At 34.2% G+C, this 21,146-nt stretch overlaps 1 protein-coding gene across 5 annotated transcripts; it reads left to right on the forward strand.

Moving 5' to 3' along the window:
- The first annotated feature begins 1,492 nt into the window (after nt 1-1,492).
- On the forward strand, nt 1,493-19,771 carry LOC125677103 (monocarboxylate transporter 10-like). Of its 5 annotated transcripts, none has more exons than XM_056159759.1 (7): nt 1,493-1,645; nt 13,662-13,944; nt 16,268-16,743; nt 17,184-17,550; nt 17,686-17,805; nt 18,351-18,457; nt 19,613-19,771. In XM_056159759.1, exons 2-7 carry the CDS (start codon nt 13,674-13,676, stop codon nt 19,613-19,615), a joined length of 1,344 nt encoding a protein of 447 aa, XP_056015734.1. In that variant the 5' UTR covers nt 1,493-1,645; nt 13,662-13,673; the 3' UTR covers nt 19,616-19,771. The 5 variants fall into 5 exon arrangements, with proteins under 5 accessions (XP_056015734.1, XP_056015733.1, XP_048771031.2 ...); XM_056159758.1 differs by having other exon boundaries at nt 1,497-1,645; nt 16,268-16,869; XM_048915074.2 differs by having other exon boundaries at nt 1,498-1,645; nt 16,268-16,869; nt 17,755-17,805.
- The last annotated feature ends 1,375 nt before the right edge of the window (nt 19,772-21,146 follow it).

Consider the following 21,146-nt stretch of genomic DNA (forward strand, 5'->3'; position numbering starts at 1 on the left):
GTACTCATACTATATTTATAAGGGACTCATCATTTCATTTCTTCGCTATATATATTTTGAAAAAATAAAATATAGTAAAAATGGAAATGAATTCAGTTTAAAAATTTAAAAAACCCATTTTGATAAAACCCTATTTATTGCGAGGTCAGTCCAATTTCCAAAGCTTTTTCTTCAAGTTCATTATGAAAACAAGTACAACTTTTTCCTTTTCCTAATATGCTTTTAAGTGCTACATTAATTAATATATCATGAATCATTAAGCCAAAATTTCACACCTCAAAATGCTACAATTCGTTAACTTTGTGCCGTAATATTTCAATTTCGCATTTGACGTGTGTTTTGAAGAAATTACATGTACTAATAGGCCTAATTTACATTTTATGATATTGTATCTACATGTAGATGTTTAAAAAAGGGGGGGGGGGTACAAATAACGTTGTGCACAATAAGTTTTTGTCTTTTGTTGCTGTTTTTTTTCTTCCAAAAAGGCATTTTTCAATTAAATATACATCTAGCTAAATACATTATAATCTGAATATGAAGTCTGATTTTGATTAGCTTAGATTGTGTAAAATACAAAGGTTATCTTTTGATAGAACCTTTTTTCTAATATCATTCCCAATTTTCTATGGACTGGCCGGGTAAATAATTTCTAACTGTGATTCCTATGAGGTATTTGTCGAACATTGACATATTATAGACATATAACTATCTGATGGTTTCGAAACGGGTGCAGGTACAAACATAAAACGTTTAATCCCTAAACTCAAGTGTGTCTACGGTATGTGACCGTCACTATCCACGGTGTTGTTAAAACTGACAATTTCTCACAGAAATTAAAACGATGATATACAGGCGTAAACAACTACAATTGTCTCAAATGACGTAATAAGAAAGGGCGACAATTCCTTCAATCGTTTCTATAAACAACGATTTTGGAATAGGTATTTTGCGCATTTACCTGGATTAAAAAAAAATAAACACATCAATAAACTTTTCAAAACGGGTTTCAATGAATTATAAGCTTTATTTTCAAATCTATTTTTATTACACTTGACCTTTGATATAAGATGAAAATGTATGATATGTAATATAATGATATATAGAATATATACAGATCGTACATTCACTTGTACACGTGAAACCGTTGTACGCATTCATATTACCTTCAGGTTATACACCATTCAATTCGCGAATGCATGACAATCTAGGTCAATAGAGGTCAATGCACCACGTGATGCAGTAACTAGTAAGGATCAAATAATATAATGTTATTCGATTTATGAATAAATGAATTCCATTTAAAGACTTTCAATGACTTTTATAAAGAACTGTAATTAAGAAAACCTTGGTGCCACACTTGATAATGTATTGGCGGTGTGTTTTATTTAGTATAATGATATAGTGTATGCAAGCTTCATGCTGTCTTCTTTTACAGAAAAAGATCTTTCATCTTAATCATTTTTTTTTTTTATTCTAATCTAATGTCACTACATCGATAACAAGGTATAGTATATATATTGGGTTATATCAAGACAAATTCCTACTAGATCACACTGCACAAGCCTGAAAAGTTTTACCGAAGATCATCATTTCAATAACGTTACCAGCTTGTTATAGATACATGTACAACGTACTTTATAAGGTATGTAGTTTGTTTTAAAATTGTCTATTTTGCACGATAACTCGAACGTCTACGAACTCTTTGATAAACTGAACGAGACATAATTTCGTTCACATCAAATTAAACAGATTAAATATTTAAAGAAAAACTTAAAAGTATGATTCGAATTTCGTTCTGAAAACTTCAGATGTTACAAAACTTTGAAACTCCTCGGATCAGTTTACTTTGTGTATAGTTGTCGAATAAATTTAGTTATATCATTGCCTGTTTACATCTTTGAGCTTGAAACTTCAAATAAAAAAAATATACTTTTTCATATTGATCACGATTGATTGATTGATTGAATATTGTTTAATGTCCCTCTTGAGAATATTTCACTCATATGGAGACGTCACCATTGCCAGTGAAGGGCTGCAAAATTTAGGCCTATGCACGGCACTTATGGCCATTGAGCAGGGAGGGATATTTATCGTGCCACAGCTGCTGTGACACAGGGCCTCGCGTTTTGCGGTCTCATCCGAAGGACCGTCCCATTCAGTCGCCCCTTACGACAAGTAAGGGGTACTGAGGACTTATTCTATCCCGGATCGTCATGAAAACTAAAATTATTACAAAATATAGTACTTTCTTAAAAGAAGGTTGATCGATAGGATTTAAGTTTTATGAATAAATAAAAAGCAATATGAAAACATCAAGATGTGTAATAAGATTTAGAGGATCAATTTCCCAATATAAATGATGCAATGTTGATAATAAATTGATAAAATTAAAACAATATAGATCACAATATACATGTGTATTTTAAACACAGTTATGTTCCGACATTAGATACATTTACAAGGAGACTTTGCTTTGCCTTGTTTTTTATGCAGGCAAAAATTCGATCCACACCACAATAATTGAAACTTATCATTCATTATATAAATGAAGCAATAAAATTATACAGTTGTACATACATATACATACAATTTATTAATATGTATAATTAATGTCGAACTTTGATATAAATTGATTGACAGGAAATAAGTTTTAAAACACTGAGTAAGAAGAGAAATTTACAAAACATAGATGTCAATATAGAATTTAGTTATACAGTTTAGTTGGCGAAATGAAGTTTCGAAAGGAAACATATTTCTGATCTGAAAGACAGTGCAGGGATATCTTTTCTTTTCACATTGAGTGTGAGTGGGTTGTTTACGCTAATGAGCCTTTTAACATATTTGTATCACATTGTCACATTTTCAGTTGAAGTGAATATGAACCCGCTAATGATACGAGATGAGAATGTTTGAGGTGTATATCCACAGTGTATATACAATTCTCAGTACATGTGATGATCTGGATTGGTTGTTTCCGAAATAAATCTGTAGATTTACACAACAATCGTGCTTTGGTCGTGGAAAGTATAATGATGAATTTCTGATCCGCTAAAGACTACCGGGTATAAAGATATCAGAGACAGGGGAAGGTTGCTATATCTAGGAAGACTTTATTTTGTTTCTATGTAATATCATGATCCAACACTGTCTGCGAAAAATCTTCTTAAACGACAAAATTACTATGGTTCCAATAATATTATTTCTCCATACTTAAACTTGATTCTTTGTAAATATTTATTCGGTATATACATACATACAAATATACATACATAAATACCAAGGATAACCCATGAAACTCGAAAGCTTATTTTCAATGGGGTCTTTTGCTGCACGGATGTTTGCGCTAGGGGATTATTTATGTGGGAGGAAACCGAAGCACCCGGAGGAAACCCACGTGTCCGAGCGGGCGATCGCCATACCCTCTCACATACAACCACTGCTGATCACGGTGATCGAACTCGGGTTGCAGCGGTGAGAAGCGAAAGCGCTACCTCTGCGCTACCCGGAGATCCAATTCCTTAATTTGCAATTAACAACTATCAGGTATTCTTTGTGTTCCATATATTGATTTCCTAGGTTAAAGATCGAACCGCACTGTATGGCCCCAATATTCAGGCGGGATATTATTCCAACTTCATTGTGAAAAATGTAGACCAGTATAAAGTACATTGCTCTTCATGAGTGATATTGAAAATTAATTCTTTATTCATTCTTTTGCAATTACTACATTTCATGTGAAAGAAGGACTATTCTCATTTCCATTGAATATAATGACCTCAGAGCACTATTGATATTAATCAATTGAATGTTGACGTCTTTAGTAAATCAGCTGACTGATGGTTAATCAATTGAATGTTGACGTCTTTAGTAAATCAGGTTACTGATGGGTAATCAATTGAATGTTGACGTCTTTAGTAAATCAGCTGACTGATGGGTAATCAATTGAATGTTGACGTCTTTAGTAAATCAGCTGACTGATGGGTAATCAATTGAATGTTGACGTCTTTAGTAAAGCAGCTGACTGATGGGTAATCAATTGAATGTTGACGTCTTTAGTAAATCAGGTTACTGATGGGTAATCAATTGAATGTTGACGTCTTTAGTAAATCAGCTTACTGATGGGTAATCAATTGAATGTTGACGTCTTTAGTAAATCAGCTTACTGATGGGAAATCAGTCGTCTTGATCAGCATTTCGTTTGTGTAACTCCGTACCCTGGCTCGTCTTCGTCGTCTTGATCACCATGTATTTTTATGCAACTCCGCATTTTGCCTTCATGGTCAGAGGCGGATCCGAGAATTTTTTAAAAGGGAGTCTACCTATAATTTTGGTTTAATAAGGGGTTCCACCTCAAAATGCGATATTTGTACACTTTCCAGGACAATTTCCTGATCGGGGTGGGGGGTCCGAAGCCCGGACCCTCCTTGGACCCCCCCCCCCCCCTCTGATGTTTGATGTGCTATACCGTGATCCTGTACACGAGGGGTGTTGCATAGTGTGTTTCAGTAATATTGATAATGTTGCATATAATATGTATATCTTGACTAGTCCAAGAAGTGACTAGTGTGTCTAGTTTAAGTAGATCTTATAAGTGATACATGTACCCAGACCAGTCGCACGACGTGAACTATCGGTTAAACTTAACTCATCTTCGTGCAACTGAACAAAGAAACAGTATTAATTTAATCTAAATAATCTCTTCTAAACATTAATCTGAAAGGTGTAGTCCTTAAATTATTAAAAATTGAATATTAGCTACTTATTTTCATCAACTGAAAACCGTAACTTATTTCTTTTTCTGAAACCAATTTGTTCTGTCATTTCAATCAATACATCCTTAAAGACCCCAAGCCCTGACTTTTGATGTATACGTTTATATACGTGTAAAACGATCTTGGATAAATCCAGTGCACTAAAAAGAAATTGAACCATTTATTTATATTAGGGCTTTCTCTGGAGAATTAAATGGTCTCATTTCCAACTGTACTATTAGTGTCAACGTGTAACCCTCAATAAACAACAAAGACCACTTTTCATCACTCTGCACTAGCACTCAAAATCAAATAATCAGTTTTGTACATCAGAGTTAAATTGCGTAGCGGACAGTATGAAAAGAGAAAAATAAAGTAAATTATATCGGAATACCGTGCTAAGTGAACAACTCATCCCAAAGAAAAACTCTTATTCAATACATCGGGACCACTAACATGTTCGAAACTAAAATAATCATCAAACATAGCATTCTGAAGTAAATATATAGATAATAACGCTTCATGAAAAGTGTGCAGGCGTTGTTGATATCCTTGTGTATTTTTGAAAAATGAAATGCAAATAAAGTAGAAAATAGATATTTACAAGAATTTAGGAATTATACTTTAAAAAAACAAAAATGTATTTGAATGTGCATTTATGAATACCTCCATGCATTTGAAAAAATATCAGGTCATACTCAAAAATATTTATTGATTTTTTTTGCATCGAACTTCTTTTTGATGATTTTCCGAAATGTCAATCGTTTTCATTTATTCTTTTACATTTTAAACTCTTGTAAATGACTTATGACTGGATATGCCCTCTTTTACATTTGACAGCAAGCAAAATACGGAGAGAAAAATATGCAAACGTTCTGCTTCTCTATTTTGCAGTCACATTGAATTTTGCGGTGCATTTACCAACATATGTCCTCGGCACAGGCCCTGCACAGGGTGTGGATGGTGAACACAAAAAATGTACACGTTTGCACTTGATTAGGGAAAGGTGTACACTTCGTGATTGGTGTAAACAAATCCACAGGTGCTTGGGTTCCGAAAGTCCAAAATAATTCAAAATAAGCCCTTTAAGAAAAATATCCTCACTGGTTATTATAAAAGAACACAGGTGCTTGGGTTCAGGACCACCCCCCCCCCCCCTCCGAATAAGCTACATGAGTTGATTTAACTATTTTTTGGTTGAAACTATTTCTAATACATGCCAACAACGTCGTGCATACCCCGAAAGTCCAAAATAATTCAAAGTAAGCCCTTTTAGAAAAATACCCTCACTGGTTATTATAAAAATAACCAGTGAGGGTATTTTTCTAAAAAAAAAAAAAAGGCTTATTTTAAATTATTTTGGACTTTCGGGGTATGCACGACGTTGTTGGCATGTATTAGAAATATTTTCAACCAAAAAATATTTAAATCAACTCATGTAGCTTATTCGGAGGGGGGGATCTTGAACTCAAGCACCTGTGAACAAAGCAAGCACACCCAATATCACTGTGGGGAGATAACTCTATTTCGTATACAAGATTGGTAGTTTCAATTTCTATTGACAGAGGTAGGATATGGTGATATATTTTGACATTTAAAAATAAATTTTATTTTTGAAAATACATGACAGTATGAGTTATGACGCTTTACGTTGGCATATTTTATTAGGTGCGTTAGTGCTTTTTGAAAAGTTTGCCGATAAAAAGTGTAACATTTCATGTGATATAAAGTGTTACATTTCATGTGATATTTCATGTGATATAAAGTGTAACATTTCATGTGATATAAAGTGTTACATTTCATGTGATATAAAGTGTAACATTTCATGTGATATAAAGTGTTACATTTCATGTGATATAAAGTGTAACATTTCATGTGATATAAAGTGTAACATTTCATGTGATATAAAGTGTAACATTTCATGTGATATAAAGTGTAACATTTCATGTGATATAAAGTGTAACATTTCATGTGATATACAGTGTTACATTTCATGTGATATAAAGTGTAACATTTCATGTGATATACAGTGTTACATTTCATGTGATATAAAGTGTTACATTTCATGTGATATAAAGTGTAACATTTCATGTGATATAAAGTGTAACATTTCATGTGATATAAAGTGTTACATTTCATGTGATATAAAGTGTTACATTTCATGTGATATAAAGTGTAACATTTCATGTGATATAAAGTGTAACATGTCATGTGATATAAAGTGTAACATTTCATGTGATATAAAGTGTTACATTTCATGTGATATAAAGTGTAACATTTCATGTGATATAAAGTGTAACATTTCATGTGATATAAAGTGTAACATTTCATGTGATATAAAGTGTAACATGTCATGTGATATAAAGTGTTACATTTTATGTGATATAAAGTGTAACATTTCATGTGATATAAAGTGTAACATTTCATGTGATATAAAGTGTAACATTTCATGTGATATAAAGTGTAACATTTCATGTGATATAAAGTGTTACATTTCATGTGATATAAAGTGTAACATTTCATGTGATATAAAGTGTAACATTTCATGTGATATAAAGTGTAACATGTCATGTGATATAAAGTGTTACATTTTATGTGATATAAAGTGTAACATTTCATGTGATATAAAGTGTAACATTTCATGTGATATAAAGTGTAACATTTCATGTGATATAAAGTGTAACATTTCATGTGATATAAAGTGTAACATTTCATGTGATATAAAGTGTTACATTTCATGTGATATAAAGTGTTACATTTCATGTGATATAAAGTGTAACATTTCATGTGATATAAAGTGTAACATTTCATGTGATATAAAGTGTTACATTTCATGTGATATAAAGTGTAACATTTCATGTGATATAAAGTGTAACATTTCATGTGATATTTCATGTGATATAAAGTGTTACATTTCATGTGATATAAAGTGTAACATTTCATGTGATATACAGTGTTACATTTCATGTTCTCATTACAGTTACATTGTACTTCCTTTTCTGTCGAAAATAGACGTACTATATACATCAATATCCCTACGCGCATTGTTCACAAATCCAGCACATTCATGAAGAAATAGCTACCATTACATATTGTAAAGATATCAGATTTAATTCTTTCAGAAATTCGTATGGATTGCAATAAAACAAGGTGGTTTCTTCATTTTTTTATTTCTCCGGTATTATGGGATATTTATCATTTTGAACGTATAGTCCTTTGCACGACACGAACTGAAAAAAATAGAGCATCTCAAATCTCAAACAATACTGGTACATTTATGAATAAAGGAAATGTATGCCAAATTTGGATTCTATCTTTTTTCATGATCTGCAAAACTTTATATGCAAAGAGTCACATTGATACAACGTTTTCTTTTTCATAAAATGTGCATCTTCTACTCTCTACTTTTAATGATACAATAACAATTGTTGCAACCCCACTAAGATGTGTTCGATAATGTGCATTAAAGAGGTTTGCATCTGACATTTGGAGTAATGTCAATTTTTTTGGAAGTGTATTTTTGATTTCTACATTGAAGGATGATTAGGAAATTAAAAAGAAAAACGGGTTGCAACACTTGTTATTGAGCTACGGTGTTCTAAACATGACTTTTTTGCACTTAAAATTTATTCAATTAAACTTGATTTATCTGTTGGTGTCAACACAACGTAAGTAACACAAATCAATCATTACATGAAATATCTACATAATCATGTCTTCTAACACTACAGATTTAAAAAAATGAACACTAGTAATGGAAAAAAAAATAATGACCTTTTCGCACTTGATATATGAAAAATTTCATGATATCAAAATTGAGAGTTTAAAAGGACATATTAGGAGTAATGTTAAATTCTAAAATTTTACATAATTTTCAAGGTCTGGTCTTACACTTTAAAATGGAATTTTAAAAAAGTGGAGGATGGAGATCAAATTTTTGAATTATTGGCGAAAATACTGAATTTTTTAAACAAAATTTCGAGTAAATTAATTAAAACGTTTCTAACAATCGGTGTTCTGTTTGGAAAAAATGTATCAATCAAGTTAATAAACTACAACATTTGAACTACTTCCAGGGCTCAGCTACCTGTATCACGAATTATAAAACTGAAATAAACGAATAAGAGTATAAAACTGGACGATACATTGGAAGAAACAGAAACTGTATTATCATGCAGATTTAGAACTTTTTCATTAATCAATCCTTCCGCCACAAAATATAGTCCCTGCAAAACCCTTTCAAAATTGAATGGATACATCTACTATAGATATACTATCTATTTTGTATTGCTTGTAGGAATTATGAGATTGATCACTGTTCGTTATCTTCACCTTGCATACAAAAACTTTCAACTGGATAGGGTTCTGCAATAGATGTGTGATATGCTTGCACCAATGGGATCAGTATTGAACCAGTGAATACTTAGTTGTAGCATTCTGCGCAGTTGTTAAGGAACTAACTTCCTTAATAAATAATAATGTATAGTATTATTGCTGCAAATTCTAGAGAAGTCTGTTTACATGTCACATTTGTATGCACAAGCAAACAAACTATGTGTACACGTATACCATACTAGTAAACAAAATCATAACACACGGTAATAGATATAACAATAGTTCCTATTCAAAACATCTTAATGACATACCCGATAATCAAGAATTTACAATGCTAAACACTATTGTTCATTTAGAAATAATTCCAATTTTATTTATTACAATTGTTTTGATTCGTGACCTGTTTCTAATATAAACATTATGGCTGCCCCATGTTCTCGCTTATAATGATCATACTCTTTGAATATATGATTTGAACCTATATTTGCATTGATATGAATTTAAAATCTCGAAATATATCTATGGGGAAAAAATCAAATAAAAAAAACCCATATATATAAGAATTTGAGAGAAGGAATTTACATATTGTCTGCATTAATACGCCATTATACATGTAAGCAATTACATGTAAACAATGGATTCCGACGACAGCGAAGCTTTTGAGGCTCCTCCGCTAACATTTGATGTTAAATTACCGGACGACATGAACTCGGAGGGGGGTGGGGGTTACACTTCTAGAAGTGCTACAGTCAGACGTTGAAGGGTTTGACCAAATGCTGATTGATTGTGCCCAACAAAATGAAACAGGCAGCCCTACAGTGATGAAAACTGCGACAGAGGCTGCACCCAAACTATTCCAGATGCAATTTGACAAAATACATGTACTTCTGCAAGATTTAAATCATTAAATAAAGAAGATTTGCATCAGATTGAACAAAACCAATATAGCGAAACAACAAAGAAAAACACTAAATGGGGCACACGTCTCTTTAATGGTGAACAATAATTATATGATTTGCAATAATGATATTAATGCTGTGACGTATACGCCACAAATTCAACCCAGCCAATGTTCAGTTTTGACATTAAATTGAAAATCAAAACATGATCAATTATGGATAGAGATGTGGAATATTGAAAGTCAGAAACACACATAAAGTTGAAAAGTTAAAAATGCTAAGAGAGGTTGTCGCGAATTGTCTTGTTTTATAGATCTATCCGAATAATTTTACATAGATGAACTGTTCGAATAGTAGACCAGCTAGATTAAGAATAAATTTATAATATTATTTCAGCATGGTGTATGGAAAGATTGCATCAGGTCTTGGATATGTATACAGTCCCAACAGCCGTCTTAAATGAAAATCTGCGAAAAATTTATGATGAAGCACAGCCCAAAAATCTGAGTAACCGCTCAATGAAAATGGAAAAAAAACATGCTGCTGAGTATCACAAAAACTCAATGAAAAATGTCAGAACTGCTATCAACAGATATTTGAAAGATATAGGTCGTCAAATAGATCTAGTCAAAGACACCGAATTCAAGAGTTCAAATGCCATGTTAAGTTCTAAATTAAAATTAAATTTGAAACAAGGGCTATCGCGACCAACAAAGCACCATCCTACAGTATCTCAAGAGGATTTAATCAAAATTAACAGCTACTTATCAAATCACAACCCTGTTGCACTCCGATTTAGAGTTTAGTACTTCCTTGCCATACACGTTGTGAGTCGTGACTGCGAGTTTCACCATCAGCTGTCAATCAACTCTTTCAAATTCGATAAAGATGAGAATGGCGTTGAATATGTGACAATAACACATTAAACACACACACACACACACACACACACACACACACACACAAAAACCACCAAGGAGGTCTTTCTGAAGACAAAGAAGAGACAGAGGACAAACGAATGTATGCCACAAGAACATCCACTTGCCCAGTCCAATCACTAAAAACCTTCCTCTCTAAAACTGATCCAAAAGCTATCTCGCTGTTTAAGGAGTGCAACAAAGATGCTCTACGTGAGGAAGATCCTGATACCCATTCAATTTGGTATTCCGATATACCTGTCAAGCCTAAAACGTTCTCTACATTTATGCCTGATAAATGCAAAAATGCAACAGTGAAAAGGTTCACAGCCCACTTCTTGAGGACCACTGCCATAACAGCGACGAGTGACGCAGGATTGACAGATAGAAACATTATGTACATGTCCGATCATAAATGCGAGGAATCCCTGAAATCGTATTACCCTCGCCCTAGCACGAAACAGAAAAAAGTTATTAGCTCGGTTCTCGGCAGCGTTGCCTCTGGGGAGAAAAACCGACCTCAATTATCTGTTTCTCCATCTCCAGCAGCCTTAAATCCAGTTTTGCCGTCACTTTCTGATGTACCCGGTGTTATAACAAATCAGAACGTCAGTATCAATCGAGAGTCCCGTTATTCAGCTGGGTTTGATCTTATTCAATGTTTAAAGAATGTTATTTTCACTTTAACAACTGACGCGTAAATAAGACAGTGTCAAGGACGAATCTTTAAAATCAGTCTCTGCAGTGTTCTGATCAATATTTACGAAAATTGTTGAATTAAACATTACTTATCAAGTAATTATAGACTAGTTTTGTTTTGAGTTTTCGAAAATTAAAGTTGAATGTCATAAATGTTTATCAGAGTTAGATTTTTTTGTACTGTGCGATGTATTCATACGCGTCAGAAAACTAATAACGTAATGTAAGGAGTCTCGGAGGGGAAATTATTCAAATCTTTAAAATTGTTGATAAACGAATTGGAATTATAAGAATTAAACATTCTTTTTGCAGAATTCATCGATATAAGGCTCACGGCGCATATGACCGGTCAACAGGGGATGCTTACTCCTCCTAGGCACATGATACCACCCCTCTGGTGTGTCCAGGGGTCCCAACTATCTATTTTGTATTGCTTATAGGAGTTATGAGATTGATCACTGTTCGTTATCTTCATCTTGCATCGATGTGTAAACTCTGGACATTTTACTCACAAACTTAACATAAGAATGCTTCGCACTTTTATTCAGTTTGTGAGTAAAACGTCCGGAATTTACACATCGATAAATTCTTCAAAAAGAATGTTTAATACTATAATCATTTTCACGTTTTGGCAAATTTTATGGTCGTTATAACGATCTAGTTCGTCAGTAAAACACTGTTAAATACTTTCTCACAGGTTTCATACCGATTGTTAAGCCGTTCTTGGCACACCGATTTCAACTACGGATAACTCCGTTTACCTTATCAGGATATAGGGCTCACGGCGGATGTGACCGGTCGACAGGGGATGCCTACTCCTCTTAGGTACCTGATCCCACTTCTGATGAGTCCAGGGGTCAATGTGTGCCCAACTATCTATTTTGTATCACTTGTATGAGTTATGGGATTGATCACTGTTCGTTATCTTCACCTTTCAATTTCTGAATATATGGATATTGTAAAACTAAATCCTCAAACCAATTGATAATGGTTTGTGGTATCCCAAAAACAAAATATGTGTTTTTGTATATAATATCTAGCATAGAAACAACAGTATAAGATGTGAATATAGTGTTGGAAAACGTCCTAAGAAAAATGCATCTGATATTAAGTCTGAATATTCCTAATTAGATTTCATCTTTCTTGTCATTAGATAAGTTTTCCATCATATGTAATGTCTGCTTTGCAGAATATCCTACAATAGAGTTATGATCATATTCTGAAACATCAGTAATACATATATATATTTCAAACATTTCGGTTGAGCATCACTGAAGAGACATTATTTGTCAAAATGCGCATCTGTTGCATCAAAATTGGTACCGTATAGGTTTTACATTATGACCCCTGGGTCGAAGCCTCTGCTGGTGGACTGTTAGTCCCCGAGGATCTCTACAGCCCAGTAGCTAAGTACTTCGTTACTAGCTTGAAAATACGGATGCATATTTAATTGCTGCTATAAAGTTTAGAAATTCATTCCAAAATTAAGGATTATCTCCCTCACGTATAGCTCTTTTCCTTAAACGAATTTGATTCCACTTTTTGGCACTCTGTTTTTCCCTAAAATAGCTCTAAAAGTTTATTGTTATTTCGGATTTCAAACATTTCGGTTGAGCATAACTGAAGAGACATTATTTGTCGAAATGTGCATCTGGCGCATCAAAATTGGTACCGTAAAAGTTTCACATACATGTATCTATTAACAAAATCATCTCTTTGCAATCTACACATCGTGGATGAATGACAAACGTCAAGGTTAAAAAAAAGCCACGCACAGAAACCACACTTTTAATTTCCCTCGAAGAATGCCTTTAGTCATAGTTTTTGTTTTACCTGTGTAGTACGATGTAATATCAATTGAGTTACATTTCCAAACGTATCCGTTTATTCTATTGTTCCTTAAATTTGAGTGTAGAAAAAAGTGTAAGGCTGGGAAGCCTAACATATTTTCTGAATGAGTTTTCTTAGGGTCTGTATTGAGAGAATTCGGAGTAATAAACTAGAACTATTCTGTTCTAATTCACTGTTCGTTATCTTCACCTTTCATTCTGTTATAGAAATAAGACAAGATGTCAAAACTCAACGAAAAAGGAGACGAATTCTCAATCACTGCTGTAAAGAGTTCCTCGGAAGCTCATGGTGCTAGAGTTCCGACCCCCGGGAATGCGGTCCTCACTGAAGAATTTGTGCCTCCAGATGGCGGGTGGGGGTGGGTCGTGTGCATAGCATCGCTTCTGACAAACGGCATAGTGTTCAGCATCCTCAATACGTTTGGCATAATATATGTATACTTAGTCAAAGAATATGCCACGGATAATCCAACAATTTCTTTTAAAACATGTAAGTATCGCATTCTTAATCAACAATCTCATTTTAATGATTAAAGACAGCAAGGTGGGATTTAGAGATTAATGATTTTTATATCTACAAAGATGTTGACTACATATTGCCAGACAACCTTATTTCAACAGAACGTGGTTCTTTTCTATTGTAATTTTCCATGTGTGGTTTGTTGATTTGTGCATCTTCATCACTGTGTGCAATGGTATCGGTTGATTTCCTCACTGTGTCGATCAGTACCAGTTCATTTCATCACTGTGTACACCAGCACTGGTTGATTTCATCACTGTATACAACAGTACCGGTCGATTTAATCACTGTGTACAACAGTACCGGTTGATTTCATCACATCATACAACAGTACTCGTTGATTTCATCACAGTGTACAACATTACTGAATGATTTCATCACAGGGTACAACAGTACTGGTTGATTCTATCACAGCGTACAACAGTACTGGTTAAATTCATCAATGTGTACATCAGTACCGGTTCATTTTAACACTGCGTACAACATCACTGGTTCATTTAATCACTATGTACAACAGTACCGATCGATTTAATCAATGTGTACAACAGTACCGGTTCATTTAATCAGAGCGCACAACAGTACCGGTTGATTTCATTAAAGTGTACAACACTACTCGTTGATTTCATCAAAGTGTACAACATGATTGATTGATTGTATATTGTTTAACGTCCCGCTCGAGAATATTTCACTCATATGTAGACGGCCAGTGTACAACAGTACAACAGTACTGGTCGATTTTATCACTGTGTACAAAAGTACTGGTCGATTTTATAACTGCGTACAACAGTACTAGTTGATTTCATCGCTGCGTACAACAGTACTAGTTGATTTCGTCACAGTGTACAACAGTACCGGTTGAATTCATCACAGCGTACAACAGCACTGGTTGATTTTACCACAGTGTACAACACTACTGGTTGATTTCATCACCATGTACAACACTACTGGTTGATTTCATCACTGCATACAAAAGTAGCAATTCCCGTACATACTCCGTTCGCAACCGGGAGGTTCCGAGCTTGATTTTCAATCCCGGCGCTGTGTGAGAGTTAAGACGTTTAAGCCTTTGAGGATGGAGTTTTGTCATAATTTAAAAAGAAGCATCATATTTTCATGCATTTTCTTCAATTAAGAATCATGTTGGGTTTGGGGCCACATTTCTTGCTTGCTTTTGAAACAGTTAAGGTTAACCTGGCGTTTGGGGCTTGGGCTTCAGGGGAATATATTTTCGATGGAATCAACGGAATTGTAAAATATCAAAAGATAAATAAAAAAATAAAAGTAATGACTTTCTTTCAATACAATGAAATCAAAATAACTTAAAACATTCATTTTATACAACGGGCGCAAGTCGTGATTGGCAAAAGCACAGTAATGTGGAAAAGGTACATGCTATTTTAAACTTGCTACCTTTGGGACGGAAGGGAACAAAAAGAAAAGTACTTCGTTTCGTGTCATGTTGTTTGTTGATGTGTATATCTTCGTCACCGTGTCCAACAGTTCTTAGCTTTCGACCGACTTATCATCTGCCCCCTTTTCACGTACATGTATGTAGTATAGATTATACCGTGAATCAATTATTCGATCATAATTTTAATTTTCATACAATAATGAATTATATGAAAGTCAAAAGACGAATTAGTCGTGCTATTCACAAGAACATAAACATCTGCATGTCACAATACACCAGACCATTCTTGATATATTTGCATAAGAAATGTTCAGGCCTCAGTGTTTGAACAAATCATGTATATTTCATCATACATCAGATGGTGATATCCCTGGTAAAAATCTACATCATACATATTCAAAACAAAAGAAGTTGTAAATTGCCAAGGTCAAAGCAAATTTTAACAGTATTCCATTTTTTATCTTCTTTTTTTTCTATGATGATCATGCTAAGAAACCTAATAGTGATATAAAGATTAAGATATGGAAAAGTGGTGAATACATGTATAATCTTTGACCTTTATCCTTCAATAAGATTAAGAAGAACTTTGCATCAGGGAAATGTGTAATCTCTTATTATCCTGGGTAAATTATTTTTTTTCGTGACATGTACACGCCCACCAAAGTACATTACAATAAAGAGCGACAACTGTCAGAGCGTGCAATTATGTTTGTACGAAATAATCACTTTTTATGAACTACACAAACTATGACTCAAAGAAAAAAATTAGTTATGTGGTATTTTGCCCGGGGAGGGTTTGCGAAGGCATTATGAAAATCAAACCATCAACATATACTTCAGTTAAAAATAAGACCTCACTGTTGTTTGGGTGTTTTTTTTCAGCCTGGGTTGGATCTGTGTGTACAGGCGTTACCTTCTTGATGTCCATTTCTGCCAGCATATGCAGTGATCGGATTGGTATCAGACCGACGGCGTTCTTTGGGGCCGCGCTGGGCGTGATAGGATTAATTTCCAGTGCTTTCGTCACACGTTTGGAACTTCTTTATCTCACATATGGTCTCTTTCTCGGTATCGGCGGCGGATTCATATATTCGCTCTCCTTGGTCATTCTCGGACACTACTTCAAGAAGCATTTGGGCATTGTGAATGGAATCGTGACTTTTGGAAGTTCACTTAGCACAATAATTTTGTCCATTGTTCTTCCAATCGTGTTGGATTCACTGGGCATTAAGTATGTGTTTCTGATCCTGGGAGGGTTGTACTGTTTACTTCTGTTGTGCAGTCTGACATGGAAGCCTTTGTTTCACGGGGATACGAATTTTCCAGTTTCCTCAACAGAAATCAATATGGAAGACGCTGTAAGCTGTTGTTCCTGTACTAAAAAGTACTTGAATCTGAAAATCTTTAAAACACGTGGATATCTCATTTGGTTTTTCGGATTTTCCACTGGTTTATTTGGGTACTTTGTGCCATTTATACATTTAGTGAGTATATATGTACATCAACAGAATCATGTAATTATGAAAGTGAAGCGAGATCGAGTTTTCTCTATTTGAACAATATTAATATATTCTATTTTCAGTTTTTAGTTTACTCATACTGCCGGTTACGCATTGACTATTTATCGTAAACATCAGCACTCATAATTAGCTGCTATAAAAAAAGAAGTGTTCAAGACAGAATATCACTGGCTTGTTAATTTTAAACATAAATTACATTTAGGAAACATACCACTGATAACTACTCTAAAACGCACTACTGAAAGGATGTATGGTTAACTATGCTTATATATATTTAGGTAAAACATACTCAAGATAGATTTCCGGATGCAAATGCGTTTATTCTGATTACCTGCATGCAATCAACATCCGGTCTGGGAAGAATCATTTTTGGGGAAATGGCGGATTTGGAATGCGTGAACCGAATTTACATGCAGCAGACCGCTTTCGTGGTGATGGGCGTAGTAACAGCATGTATTCCTTTCTCGGCCAGTTTCAAAGGATTGATTGCTATTTCTCTCATTCTTGGAATCTGTGATGGGATTGTGGTATGTTTGTTAGGTCCAATTGTGGTTGACCTTGTCGGCCTCAAGAACACATCACACGGGATTGGGTTTATACTCGGTGGCATCTCTCTGCCTATAACTGTTGGTCCTCCCATTGCAGGTGAGTAACATTAGCATAAATGTATTTCATCCTCAAATTTACAACTGTTATATATCGCGTATACATGTAAAACGTAATATACGGTACCAATTTTGATGCACCAGATGCGCATTTTGACAAATTATGTCTCTTCAGTGATGCTCAACCGAAATATCGCGATGTGTAAAAAAGGACAGTATCTATCACATGAACTAATACCGACAGGGGATGCTTACCCCTCGGAGGCAACTGATCCCACCACTGATATCTCCAAGGGTCAGTGTTTGCCCTACTTTAACTTTGTATTCTTTATAGGAGTCACTCGTATGAGATTCATCATTGTTCGTTATCTTCACCTGTTCACATTGCTGATGTTACTGTTAATTAGTTTTTAAAAAATTATTGCTGTTAGGGAATGTCTTGTAATTGAATGCTGGTGAAATTTTCTTGTAACTCGGTGGATTACTTTCAAATGCACACTTTTGAAATCCACAATTGGATGATATGCAGCGAACTTTAAAGTACACCACATGAAGCGAAGCCTTCCTTACAGAAAGTTCTTTATTGTGTAGTACTAGCATTGATATTGTATAGAACATTCTCAGCATATCAATTTATCAAAATAATTTAGGAACTACCTGTAAATGGTATTGAAATATAAGTAGGAAGCAGTTGGCTTTTAGTTTTCAGCGTGAAAATGTACAGTTGTATCTGGTCATTGATGAAATACGAAAATGTGGAGATTAATAAAGAAAAGAGAATTCCACAGACCAATGCCATTGAGATAGATGAATTTAATACCAGGTATTATGATCTTGCAGGTTTGTTGTATGATAGACTGCACACATATGAAATAGCGTTTGTGGCTGCTGGTGTTGCGCCTGTTGTGGGTGCCATTATGATGTGTTTAATTCCTAGAGTCAAACAGGTAGGGACTTCAAAAATAGCTACTTACGTAGGACTGTAATGGGAATTTCGACATCATAATGTAAAAAAAAACAACATGCAATCAACCATTCTTTTCAAGAAAGCTTTAAATCCATGTTCGATATAAAATCATAATTTCTATATTTTACGATTTTCCCCATTACTTTTTGTGAGTTCGAAAAAAACACTGTTTACGAAATGTCATAAGACTAATATCTCGATCGACAGGGGATGTCTACTTCTCCTAGGCATCTGATCCCACCTGTGGTATATCTAGGGGTCCGAGCTTGCCCAACTTTCTATTTTGTATGGCTTATAGTAGCTGTGAGATTGATTCTATTTTGTATGGCTTATAGTAGCTGTGAGATTGATTCTATTTTGTATGGCTTATAGTAGCTGTGAGATTGATCAATGTTCGCTATCGTCACCTTTTATGTATTAGTCTTTATTTTGTATTGCTTATGAAAGGTGAAAATAACTTACAGTTATCAATCTCATAACTGATATAAGCAATATAAAATAGAGAGTTGGGCAAACACAGACCTTGGACACACCAGAGGTGGGATCGGGTGCCTATGAGTAGTAAGTATCCCCTGTTGACTGATCACACCCGCCGTAAGGAGATTTGAGATTGATCACTGTGTGATATCTTCATCTCATAACAGGGTGTACTTTTGCATCGAATACAGAATACAATAACCGGAAATGATTTCTCTTGGAGGCATTCTTCCTTTGTATTAATCAATTAATGTGCAAATTAAAACCCTTCATATTCAACTGATGCTGGAGAAATTTCTGATTAAAGTAAATAATTTCGTCTTAAGTGGCTGAAGAATTTTGAACCCTTCATATTCAACTGCTCTATTAACAATGTTGTCATCAAATGCATCCCTTAATCGTAGAAGTTCATCTTTATACTGTATTAATTACTTCACCTTTCGAAAATCACAACATTTTAGTGTAGTGGATGGTAGTGACGTCATATGCAAGCTAGACATTGTTTCACACTAAGATAAACTGAAGTACAATACATGACATTTAGCGACCGAATTGTTTTATTTATATATTTCTGTTTATTTATCGAATGACTTTCAATATCTCTGAAAATGAACATAGAGATGTTTTGTAATTTTAATTTTTTCATTTCATTTTTCAGTGATCCAGACACAAAGCATCGTGCCTTCCTGACGCGGGATAGTGTTCGTGCTTATTTGCCATGGAAATTGTTGATTAAAATAAAAGTAATTTCTATTGGTATTTAGAGAGACAATTGTATCAAACTATTTTAATGAAAATAAAGCAACACATCACACGTCGTAGAATAGTCTCATTTCATTTGAGGTTGAATTGTAAGAATAATGTTTTGGTTTAAGGTGCACTGATATTCGGTTATGGGTCCGAATAAAAAAAAAACAGAAATAAATTACACACAATTTAAAAAAAAAAAAATTAACATTTCATTTACAGCTATTTACAGAAAAATATATTAATGAAAAAAATCCCTAACTTACAGTAGCCCTACTCAAAGTTTACAAAAACAGCTGTCCTTTGTTTACCACCGAACTGAATTTACAAACGAGAATATAAACTGTCATAAAGTGGCCGTTAAGGTCAATCCAACTCCCTGATGTAAAATATGTAAAGCGTTCCTTGCCACAAAATTTACAGTGTTTTTATATTAAGACAAAACTTCAAGATCGTTCCTTTCTGGAAAATGTACAATTGAGATCGACAGGTATCACATCATCGGTCTGTTCAGCAGAGCGGCAACACGCGTGTGCTCACTTCTAGCACCAAAGGATTATATTTGAAATGTGAGCACATGCTCTGCTGAACATACCCCATCTTTCTATTTAACTTTGAAAAACATCGGTGTAAAATTAGAAAATTTAGAATCTTCCCTACGTCACAGAACTCTTCAACTAACAATGTATTACGCAATAACTAAATGTTTTCGATTGTTTGTTTTGATTGTTTTGATGTTTTCCGCCACCGTCAACAATTTTTCAGTTATCTGGTGCCACCCAGTTTTTGTTGGTGGAAGACAGAACCCAGATACAATGTACCTGGGAAGAGACCACCGACCTTCCGAAGCCATAGATTCGATGGGTATTTTTATCTGTTATAAGTCATACTATGTCATTACTATTTACAATCATGGAAATCGAATTGTAATTATCAATTCATAAATACTTTCACCTGTATACTGGATGTTGACAAACGCCACACACATTTGAATGTCCTAATCTATGTTCTTAGCTATTCAACAAGTCGTCTAACATTTCAAATGACAGGTCCTTTTGAAGGTCTTGTTCCACTGTGATATATGTATCTTGATCATTTAAATGGAATAACCTGCACAACCCAATACGTCAGACAGTATCTAACCAGGTTATATAATGACAAGTTGTAATTGGAAATGATTAAAATGAGATTGTTGATACCCCAGTACCATCTTATTTGTCTCCTTTATCCAGTAAGGCACGATTCTGTCTATTTCGTTGAGCTCCATAAGTATTCGAAATTCACACTCGTGACTACGGTCTATTTTAGTCGTTGAAATGAATGGATAAATTTGTAATATAGATATTTGGCATATTCCATGATTGATAGATAGATGTTGTACACTAAATGTATAGAAATAAAAGCAACTACACGAATCTGATAGAGAATTTTAAAAATAATGAATA

Source organism: Ostrea edulis, chromosome 3, assembly GCF_947568905.1.
Source record: "Ostrea edulis chromosome 3, xbOstEdul1.1, whole genome shotgun sequence".
Taxonomy (NCBI): domain Eukaryota; kingdom Metazoa; phylum Mollusca; class Bivalvia; order Ostreida; family Ostreidae; genus Ostrea; species Ostrea edulis.